Here is a 12,149-nt window from a genome sequence, read left to right as displayed (position 1 = left end):
GAACCACTGACATAGAAACAGCTTTTTCAGAAAACTGTCAGGATGTAGAAGACATTTTTAGAATCTGATCTCAGGTCAGATTGGGTTAGCTGAGCTCTAATAGGAACCATGTCGTGGGATGAGTCATCACTCTGTCTCTCAGTCTGCTGCGGGAGCACTGCGAGTGCAGACTCATAAAAGAATGCTTTCCATGTGTAGTAAAAATGGCATTTAACCTTTTTATCACGTTGCGACACATCCGTACAGTAACCGTGAAACTATTCTGCTTGTGCAGTGTCCACATTTCGAGGCTAAAGCGTTTTAAAAATAAAACATAATTTGAGCACTTAGAATTCCATACAGTATGTGATTCACCTCCTAATATGGTAGGCCCTGTGCGTCCGTTCCAATTCCAACACATTCCACAACTATATCTTGTTATGGTGAACAGAGTGGGTCATCTAACCCAGTGGTTCTCAACCCAGGGGGGGTCCCCACATTATTTTGGGGGGGTCCTCAGATGATTAGCTAAATGGGCAACATTCTTTTCTCCCACACTTATACGTGTGTTGGTTTGTTTACTGTTGATGTATGTGATGTAAGTGTATACTATACAGATTTATTTAATGATAATACAGACATCATTTAAAACAATGAATTACAGAATCAAGATTTTTTTTCTTTTTTTTAAACAAGACAAGACAAACTCAAAAAAAGAAGACACAAAACAGCAAAAACAACCCCCCCCCACCCCCCACCCCAACCCCAGAAAGGTAAACTACACAGCTCTCATTACTCTGTATTGTACACAACACCACTTGACAACATCAACTCGGATAAATAAATACAAAGAACAATATAAATAAAACTAAAGCAAAATCAACCCAGAGGAGATATTGAAGGTAGAACCTCAAAGAACCTACCCCATATCTTTTCAAAAGTAGCAGGCTTTCTCCTTACATTGTACAGTATCTTTTCAGGGGTACAGTATGATGAAAGCTCATTCAGCCAGTGTCTCTGTGAGTTTTCAGATTTACAATTAACCAAGATGATTTTCTTCGCAGCTGTACTTGCGAGTAACACAAAATACTCTTTGTTAAAATTTGTGTTGATCAATGTAACGTCACCCAGTAACCAAATTCTTGGATCATGTGGTATTTCAACCTCTATGATATCAGAGACAGTAGACATGATGAACTTCCAGTAATCAATCAGAAGTGGGCAGCTCCATAACATATGTAATAGGCAGCCTTCTGTTATCTTACATCTTTGGCACATAGGGGAAATGCTCCTATCAATCTTGTGTAACCTGAGCGGGGTAAAGTAAGTCCTGTGAATGTTAAATTGCATCTGTCTATGTTTGGTGGAAATCAGAACCCTCTGAGCCCTATCTAAAATGATTTCCCAATCCACATCATCATAAGTGCATCCCAAGTCTGTCTCCCATTTATGTTTAATATTCAATGTATTGTAAATTGGTAAATTATTGTTTAGAATACTATATATGGAGGAAGTTAATCCTTTAGTTGAGGTGATAAGACTACAAAACATGTGATCCTCCAGGGGGGATTTTTCCGGAATATTCGGGAAATCTATAGATTTTGCTTGAATCCAATATCTAATTTGAAGATATTTAAAGAGGTCACGTAAATTTGGCTGACAATTGTTGAAAACTTGATACTACATTGTTGCTGTATAAATCACCCACAGTCCTGATTCCATTATTAACCCATCTCTGCAATACTCCATCAGCTATGGGATAAGGAATATTAGGATTTTAGAGGGTACATACATGGATATGGCTGGTGCAGGGGGTCTGGAGTGAGGGCTGAGAGGGTACATACATGGATATGGCTGGTGCAGGGGGTCTGGAGGGAGGGCTGAGAGGGTACATACATGGATATGGCTGGTGCAGGGGGTCTGGAGGGAGGGCTGAGAGGGTACATACATGGATATGGCTGGTGCAGGGGGTCTGGAGGGAGGGCTGAGAGGGTACATACATGGATATGGCTGGTGCAGGGGGTCTGGAGGGAGGGCTGAGAGGGTACATACATGGATATGGCTGGTGCAGGGGGTCTGGAGGGAGGGCTGAGAGGGTACATACATGGATATGGCTGGTGCAGGGGGTCTGGAGGGAGGGCTGAGAGGGTACATACATGGATATGGCTGGTGCAGGGGGTCTGGAGGGAGGGCTGAGAGGGTACATACATGGATATGGCTGGTGCAGGGGGTCTGGAGGGAGGGCTGAGAGGGTCTCTGGAGGAAGGGGATCAGAGGAGGGGTGACATACTGTAGGATTGGAGCAGAGGGAAGGGAACGGAGTATGGGAGCATGGTTGTTGCTTGTCATGGCCGATTTCCCGTGACTGTCCGAGCCTTGAGGTTTGAGACACGGTGGCGCCATCACAATTGTTATTGATGGAGTTGAGGGACAGGGATTACTCTACGCACGAGCGCGCACACATGCACGCACGCACGCACGCACGCACGCACGCACGCACGCACGCACGCACGCACGCACGTGTGTGCATGAGTGTGTACTCATGAACTGTAGTCATCAAGTGCCCCCTTGCAGGAGCGCACACTCTCACGTACACGCGCGCACTCACACACACACACACACACACACACACACACACGCACACACACACACTTTAACATAATCAAGAGAAACCTGAGAACATCTTCTGTCTGTTTTGACAATATCATTGCACACACAAGCTGCCCAAGGGGGCTAGATGTTAGCCGAGTGAAGACATTGGAACAGGTTTCGACAACTTTTTGCTCTCTCTGCTCATTACTATTTGGAGGTAAAATATGGACATCAAAGCCTAATTTATGCTTCAGCAAAAAATAAGAAAGTGTCACGTAACGTGTCGTTCGACAACTGAAGTATTTTTTTGTCCTTTTTGTCAACAATTAGTCTGTAAAGGTGGAGTCGTAGACAGAATATAGTCAACAAACAGGTAGATGTTTCCGAGCTTCTGCACCGCTGTGTGTGTGCGTGCGTGCGTGCGTGCGTGCGTGCGTGCGTGCGTGCGTGCGTGCGTGCGTGCGTGCGTGCGTGCGTGCTTCTTTGCCTTTTTTTTACTATTTTGAAAAACATTTTTGAATAGTTCAACTAGCCAATCAACATTGACACGTTGTGAACTTGTAGACTGTCCATTTTAACAATCAAAAATGTTTAGCAAAATAGTAAAAAAAGGCAAAGAAGTTTAGGAATAAGGGGTTTAGGGGTGACGAAAAAATCGTTTTACATTTTACACTTATATATGGCGGCCATTTATTTTCTTCGTTCCAGTTCTGAACCAACCTTTGAATGATTGATTGAAATATGTATTAACAGTTTGCAGAATTACAGTACATTTCAAGTACAACTCAATACAAAAAATGTTAACAGTGAGTGGACGACACCATAAAGCATTACACTTGGTTACAATAGGGCCCACAATAGGGCCCACCATTTTCACCACCATTTTCAATTAATCAAATAAGGGTTCTGAACCAAGTCATTTCAGTGGGAACACTCTGAACTGGTTCAATGTTAGGCGGGAAAAAAGAACCGAACCGGTTCAACCCCAGTGGAAAAGCCACTGTGTTCTTTGTTCTCTTCCAAGGTTGACAAATGAAAATTGCCACAACAAAAGCTCTTTTAACTAAACCTATCACAAGCATCTAGCTCAAGGAAATCACCACAAATACAAGACATTTTTACTGACAAATTCCTATATTATATCAGCATGTAATAATTTTAAATAATAAAACAAAAATCTTAACCGTATTTTCAATTCCACCAAGTTCACAAAACAAAGACTACAGGGATTTACCGGTAAGCGTTTAAGAACTTTAAGTGTTTAAGAAGAAAGATGATGACAAGAAGTGGGAAAGTACATGGATGGATTCTCCCAATATTTGTTGTGCTTCTCGGAGGTTAGTGCCCTGTAATGATCTGTGTTCCTTTGGTGCCATGTCACAGTGCTGTGTGCTAGATCCAGTTGATGCCATAGTGCTGTGTGCTAGATCCAGTTGGTGCCATGCCATAGTGCTGTGTGCTAGATCCAGTTGATTGTGAAGACATTCAGAGCTGATGTAACCCCCTGGTGATGTGTAACACTGATGAGCTCTGCTGCATGCTTTCATTCAAGCCAGCAAATGACTATTCAATAGTGCATGATCTATTGGCATGAAACCCCTCTTTTCCCCAGTTTTTCCTCCTAGAAGACCTTTTGTCTATGTTATTCTGCGTGCGTGCGTGCGCGCGTGCGTGCGTGCGTGCGTGCGTGCGTGCGTGAGTGCACACAAGAGTTTTGTATAAGGTTTGCCCTACTTTAATGTGGTTGACTTCTCCTTCTTAGCTCAAAACACGAAATATTTCATTGGTATGTCACGTCTACTATCACTGAAATATTTCCCACTTTAAATGTTGTTGTAGACACACAGTCTCTGGGGTGATTTTTGTAAAAATTGACCCATCCTCCTTTTTTACATGGCTAGCTAGCTGTTGTTGTCACAAGACTCCGTCGCCCATCTTAGATCATCTGCACCATAATAATCCATTCTATCCCTTTCTTTCAATCGCCTGTATCTCCTATTCCTTGTCCCAGATGGCATTTTTGGTCAAAACAACGTTTCTTTGACGGCACAGAGCTGACGATGTAGAGCTCTCCAGAGCTCCGGTCTGGATTCAGATTGTAAACGAGGCCTGCCCAGCTCCGTGTAGATTCCAAGGTTATGACTACTGCTCATGGACCGGAAATGGCGGCTTTTCAAAATAAGAGCTCAAATAAAAAATATATAAAATATAGATCCTAATTTTTCAATAAATGCTAGCGGGCTAAGTGTTAACACTCTGGAATGTGACTGTGCGTGTGTTAGAAGTTAGAACTCTACTCTGTGTTGTGGGTTTTGCAGGTGGGAAAGGGAGGGTTGCTTTGGTGAAGGGGACTTCTTTATTTCTCCTCTTTCTTCCCTCGCCCCTTCCCTCCATCCATGTATGTGTCACCTCCACTCTGGCGCACCTCCTCCTCCTTCGCCTCCTCCCCCTCCCATCCTCCGCCGCCTCCTCCTCCTACTGCGCTCCTCAGCGGACACGCCTGCCGTCCAAGAGGAGAAAGGGGCTTGTTTCCGTTTGGTGAGCTCTGGGAGGCAGTGCTTGCATCCGGTGTCCGCTCAGCTCAGCAAACAGCTGTGCTGCTGCAGCGTGGGCAAGGCCTGGGGCTCTCGCTGTGACAAATGCCCCCTCCCAGGAACAGGTAAGGCCATATACCATATCAGACATCAGCCATGGCGGGCTATAGGAAGGTTAGTCTGTTGAGAGTGTACAAAGACATGTTTTGAGGAAAGAAATACGTGTCAAAAGCCTTGCAACTTTGTTGCTTTGCCGGTGTCGCGCTACAAGAATAGCTCATCTACAAAGCCTCATGTCATGATCTTGTAGATGGTCTGTTTTTTGGTGTGTGACGGAGAATAAATTAAGCATTAACCCAGGGGTTCTCAACGTTTTTGGCCGGGGACCCCCAGAGATGCTTTGGCAGTGTCTCAGGACCCCCGCTCCGCCCCCTCCCGGCCCCCAATATAAATTGACTGCTACAATAACCTTAATAATAGAGACAATACACCATAAATAAATACTGAAACCAGATAATCATTAGGGAAGGTGTATATGTGTACTATATGTAAACTCTTCATTTCCATTTTCCAGCCATTCGTTGCAACAAAAAAAAAATTAAAATAATTTGGGGACCCCCCAAAATAATTTGGCGACCCCCAGAGGGGTCGCGACCCACGGGTTGAGAACCCCTGCATTAACCAATATCCAATATTAAATACTGGTAGTCCGTGTATTTGACCATTACTTTATGTCAAAGGAGCTCTCTGAGAAAAACTCTCACTGTCCCCAGTAGCCTATACACCTTCTGTCTGCATGAGTTTCACTGCTTTGCTAAGTAGTTGCTTTAATTGTTCTTTCCTCCACTATTTTTTAAAGCCTTCACTACAACCAATTCACTATAATTCTCCTCACAAAAATGCATTATGGTCATTTACAGTTTTTACTACCCGTCCTTTAGATGTACTATCATTACTACCTTATTTATTTGCTTATTTTGATACAGCATTATCTGTGTGCCCCACGGTAAGACATTACACAATACAAACAGGCTGTTGTTTGCTGTTTCTCCACACTTACAATTACATTGGAAAATACCTGTGTTTCATAAATGAAACCAAGCCAAGAATTCCATTACGCAAGGCAATTCAGGGTTGGCACCAGCACACACCTTGTCTCTGCCTGTGCCTGGATAGTCTGTACTCTGTTATAACGTTCCTCTGTGGCTTGATGAGAGTTAGAAATTAGAAACACTGGTTGTGTGATCAACAGGGATACCACATGCCCCTTGTACCCGGCTACCTTGGAGATGCTAGCATGGTACAGTACAGTCAGTTGGTCGGTCTAAATGAGCACTAGTCAGGAGATAAATTATTGTAAAGCAAAAGGTCAAGTTGATTAACAACAGTGTTGTTTTTGGCAGCAAATTTTGATTTTAGTTTTAGTCACATTTTAGTCACCTGGAATGTGTTAGTGTCTAGTTTTAGTCGACTAAATGCCATGAGATTTTAGTCGACTAAATCTACAGTTGATTTAGTCGACTAAAATGTATCTTGGTGGGCATTGATGCCGTCGTAAGGACTGTTTTTACACTTGCTGAAAATAGCCGATCTACAAGCCGATCTACAAGATCTGTAGATCTGCTATTTTCAGCATGCAACCAAGTGTAAAATGACTTATATTGGATCTCATGTCCACTAGTCCCTTCCTAACATTTTAGTCTAGTTTTTATTTGTTGACGAAATTGTCAGTATATTTAGTCTTAGTTTTAGTCATCATAGCACAGTTTTCATTTAGTTTCCATTTAGTTTTCTTCAGTGGAAAAATGTAGTCGACGAACATTTTTCGTCTTAGTTTTAGTCGACGAAAACAACACTGATTAACAACACCTTTCTATAATTCCTGGGGGTTGCCAGTTCTTCTTCGGTTGCCCAGTGTGTGCTTGGCTTCAGCATACTGTCTGTTGCTGCCCTTTTTCTCTTGCCTAGTGGGCAAGATTCAGCAGTGTTATAAAAGTAAATGAGAGACATATGTATTGTATACCCCAGTGGCAAACTGTAACAGACAGATTAGTGGATTATGTCTAACGTTGATATGATGGGCCGCTGCATTACAAAGTTGGTTTATTACAAATGTTTGTGCCAGTTTTTGTACTTTCTTATTATGCATCTACTACAGTGTATTATTTTATTGCCATTGGTGCCACTGCCAAATTACCTGACTGTTTATTTTATCGTGCAGAAAGTGCTTTTGTCCGTGAAGATTGACAGAGCTCATCTAGATAACTGTAAAAGTGTGTTCCATTGAATTATGATGACTTTGAAGCCACAGTTTGTGCAGTGTTTATTTCTCCTTAAAACCCATTCTGGGCGGGAAACCATTTTGGTGTTAGCATTATGATATGCTTTAGCTATTGAAAAATAGCAGATCTACAAGCTCATAGCGCGCCACCGAGTGGCGCGCTATGAGCTTGTAGGTCTGCTATTTTTGAAAAATCGAAGAACGACTGTCGTAGAAACATAGCTTTTTCAGAAAACTGTCAGGATGTAGAAGACATTTTTAGAATGTGATCTCAGGTCAAAATGGGTTAAATTAAGAGTCTTGATGTTCTTCCTCCTTGCGTAATCTTGTCAGGTCCTTTTTATAAAGCGCTGCAGTAGTTTACAAAGACGAGACCAGTGGCTGATGTCAGCCCTGTCAAGGAACTCACTGTGACATGGTCTTAAAGACGAGACCAGTGGCTGATGTCAGCCCCGTCAAGGAATCCACTGTGACATGGTCTTAAAGACGAGACCAGTGGCTGATGTCAGCCCTGTCAAGGAATTCACTGTGACATGGTCCTAAAGACGAGACCAGTGGCTGATGTCAGCCCTGTCAAGGAATTCACTGTGACATGGTCTTAAAGACGAGACCAGTGGCTGATGTCAGCCCTGTCAAGGAATTCACTGTGACATGGTCCTAAAGACGAGACCAGTGGCTGATGTCAGCCCCGTCAAGGAATTCACTGTGACATGGTCTTAAAGACGAGACCAGTGGCTGATGTCAGCCCTGTCAAGGAATTCACTGTGACATGGTCTTAAAGACGAGACCAGTGGCTGATGTCAGCCCCGTCAAGGAATTCACTGTGACATGGTCTTAAAGACGAGACCAGTGGCTGATGTCGGCCCCGTCAAGGAATTCACTGTGACATGGTCTTGTCATGCTGAGATAAGACCTGCAAAGGAAAAATTGCAGCTTTTCAAATTGTGTTGAAGCTCGGCTGCACAACGCATAATTTTAATCGGATTTTGCACCAAATAGGCTATTCTTCACAATGTTCTAAGACTAAAATAACCCAGTATACTCTGGTTACTGTGTCATTCACCTCCAGGGGATTCATTCCACACAGATCTTGAAAATGTTGTTCTTATTTAATCGCTTTCACCATGGAGACTCTATTTTGGAGCGTGTCATTATAGGTTTGGGGACAATTTTAACGTTTTTGAAAAATTGCATAAATATCCGCATCGCCATGCATTATGAGCTTGTACTGTTAGATCGACTATTTTCGATATTCATCGTACGATGAAGGGCTTCAGTTTGGCTTGAAGAAGCACAATGTAACTTTTTAACAACTACAGTATATATATAGCCTATTATGTCCCAAAAATTATAAATACATGTTTAAGCAATAACAATCAACCTTCCATAAATATATAGACTCAAAGGGTCCCTGCCAGGGGCTTGACTGTATTACTATGTATAGGAGAGACAATGAGTGTCATCCTGGCATTTGCCAAGGCAGAACTGCCAGCCAAAGCAAAGACTGGCCAAACACAGCCCGTCCTCGCTTTCATGCTTGCAGAGAGCCTTGGTAATGAAGTCAAAGATGTCGGCTGCCATGTTAATTAATTGTGTGCACTGATACCCCAAAATACACAGTGCTGCTTTAAATAAGGATTAATGTCTTAATAGAGACTATACTATACTTTTCTTTTAACCCATTCTGGGCGGGAACCCCTTTTGGTGTTACATACATTATGTTATAATTTAGCTATTGAAAAATAGCAGATCTACAAGCTCATAGCGCGCCACCGAGTGGCGCGCTACGAGCTTGTAGGTCTGCTATTTTTGAAAAATCGTAAAAATGTGGCGCAAATCTTTGAATATATATTCTTTCAAAGTGAATGTTTTTAACTCGGGTCTAAATGGGTTAAGAGGTTAAATATTTCTAGTCAGAATGTGTATAATGTAATGTGTTTTCTTTATTATCATGTAGCTAAGTTCAAAGAGATCTGTCCAGGAGGGATGGGCTACACTGTCCTGCCTAAGCCACCCATCATCAACAAACCAATCATCACCTACCCAGTGATAACGGCCGCTCCTCAGCCTCTGCCCACGCCAGAGAAACCCGTGGAGGCGTTTGGGAACCCGGAGGTGGTTATACCAGGTGACTTAATGACACGCAATACAGCCAAGATGTTTTTATTATGTAACGTACTTGAAATAATGTACTTTCTGACAAACGCTGAAACTCTGCCCAAACCGCAGCCGTAGACTCACACTGAAGTGTCCTAAAAATGCTAAATAAACAGCTTGAATTTGGGAAAAGTGCTAAATATCGTTCCTCTGTGTCTGCACACAATGGTAATGATGATGTAATGCCCGTCTACAACTTCAGATCAACTGCTGAAACCACAGAGGGGAAAAGGTTTATTGCTTTATAATAAGATATATACTGTGTATATATTTTACGTATTCCCTGCATAAAATGGTGGAATTTAATGTTATTTTTGCCCTCTAGGGCAAAAATAACATTAAAAATAACATTACAAATAATACAGTAGATGTACAAGCTCGCAGCACGGCACTTCGAGCTTGTACATCTGCTAGTTTTGAATAGCCAATACGCTAAAGTCTAAAATGACACGGATACTTTCCCAGTCTTAGGCGTGATTCATACTCCTATTTTAGAGCCGAATAAAAGTCAGTTCGGCTCTGTAGAGCCTACAATGTGACGTCATCGACCCGGGAGGCGAACCCGAGACCTATGTATCCGAAAGGCGCATATGCTAACTGTCGGCTAAAGAGCCATGCCCGATAGCAAGCAGCAACGCAGCACCCTATAGCCTACAGTCGTCCACCCTACCTGGAAGCTCATCCACACGTGACAGTCAGGAGCTATAGGCTCAACTGACACTGACTGGGGGACCTCTGCTCTGCTCCACACAACCAGGCAAGTAACGTGCTGTCGACTACACTGCATTAGGTCTGTAAGGCAGAGGAACAAACAGAGTAACGTGCTGTCGACTACGCTGCATTAGGTCTGTAAGGCAGAGGAACAAACAGAGTAACGTGCTGTCGACTACGCTGCATTAGGTCTGTAAGGCAGAGGAACAAGTAACGTGCTGTCGACTACGCTGCATTAGGTCTGTAAGGCAGAGGAACAAGTAACGTGCTGTCGACTACGCTGCATTAGGTCTGTAAGGCAGAGGAACAAACAGAGTAACGTGCTGTCGACTACGCTGCATTAGGTCTGTAAGGCAGAGGAACAAACAGAGTAACGTGCTGTCGACTACGCTGCATTAGGTCTGTAAGGCAGAGGAACAAACAGAGTAACGTGCTGTCGACTACGCTGCATTAGGTCTGTAAGGCAGAGGAACAAACGGAGGAACCTATTCACACTGCTGCCACCAATGTAGCCTCGGCCGGGAGGCGAACCCAGAACCTATGTATCCGAAAGGCACATACATTACCAGTCGGCTAAAGAGCCAGGCCCCATAGGCAAGCAGCAACGCAGCACCCTATAGCCTACAATAATATACATACAAAAATGCAAAGCTTTTCAAGTTGGTCCTTCATATTGACATAGCATCAGGGTTGGTTTCCACAGCATTGAATCTAGATTTCCCAGTTGTATGGGTAGGCGGAGATCCTCAAATGTCTGGCTTACATAAGATTAATCACATTCTATCACATTCCACCCCCAACAGCTATCAAACAAACAAAAAATGCAGGCTGTAGGCGGCAGCTGTTGATTTTTTAGTGTATATAAATGGAACCAAATGGACCCTTACCGGTCATACCAAACTGGGGGTTCTTGTTTGAGAACCAATGGTATAGAGAAAGAGAAAAAGAACCTTCACTCTCTCAGATATTATTCAGGACATGCTTGGCAGCCGCTGAGGGAAAGAGAGACTTGGCAGCACGTGGGCCAAAGGCAGACAGAGTCCAAATTGCCGCTAAGCTTCTCTGGAGCGCAGGAGAGCCGAGGATCCCGAGCGCGGCGGACAGGCCTCGAAAAACAATCTGACAGAAAGCCACTGCCCAAACCTGTGTAGATTATTCTTTGGATGCCACGAGAGGCTAATGTGGCGCCTGGCACCCTGACATGTTGGCATCTTGGCACAGCAGAGCTGAGAGAGCCCCGGTGGGCTGGGAGGATGAGAGGAAGGCTTTTTTATATCCTCAGACTTTAACCCTACCCTGTGGTCTGGGTTAAGGTTTATGATCTCTACAAGGTAACATACAAACTTATTTGCTGAGAATATTCGCCTGCTTTTTATGTTAACGTTTTCCGACAGTTAATAAATTACACCAAATGCAAATGTGCTCTTAACCCATTTTGGGCGGGAACCCCTTTTGGTGTTTTAAACATTATGTTATATTTTAGCTATTCAAAAATAGCAGATCTACAAGCTCATAGCGCGCCACCGAGTGGCACGCTACGAGCTTGTAGGTCTGCTATTTTTGAAAAATCGTGAAAATGTGGCACAAATCTTTGAATATATATTCTTTCAAAGTGAATGTTTTTGAACTCAGGTAAAAATGGGTTAATGTGCCAGCAATACGTGCGAATGATGTGTTCAAATGTTCTCACGCTTTTTGTCATTTTATATCAAGCCATGTTTATATATAAAATTTGGTTTCATTTCACTTTTTGTTTTTCCCGGTGGTCAGTAGCTACAGCTGCGCCTGATCAGGTAGGTTGTTTTCCCACAGTAAAGGCAGCTTGCATGCACAGAGATGCTCCTTATGGTGTCTCTCCAGGCGGCCTTCAGGAGTCATGGCATCGCATCTGCATG

General features: G+C 43.3%; 1 protein-coding gene across 4 annotated transcripts in view; it reads left to right on the top strand.

Annotated features, from left to right (window-relative positions):
• ltbp1 (latent transforming growth factor beta binding protein 1) overlaps positions 1-12,149 on the top strand; it is a 123,128-nt gene that overhangs the window by 43,100 nt on the left and 67,879 nt on the right. For 2 of the 4 annotated variants that reach the window (XM_079512395.1, XM_079512392.1), the window contains exons 7-9: positions 5,063-5,230; positions 9,344-9,514; positions 12,025-12,047. In XM_079512395.1, coding sequence (XP_079368521.1) covers positions 5,063-5,230; positions 9,344-9,514; positions 12,025-12,047 — 362 coding nt within the window. The remainder of the gene's footprint in view (positions 1-5,062; positions 5,231-9,343; positions 9,515-12,024; positions 12,048-12,149) is intronic. The other 2 variants (XM_079512394.1, XM_079512393.1) reach the window with 2 other exon arrangements.

This window comes from Electrona antarctica (genome assembly GCF_951216825.1).
Source record: "Electrona antarctica genome assembly, chromosome: 10".
NCBI lineage: Eukaryota > Metazoa > Chordata > Actinopteri > Myctophiformes > Myctophidae > Electrona > Electrona antarctica.
Note: the sequence above shows the minus strand (reverse complement) of the source record. Positions and strands in the feature narration are given on the sequence as shown.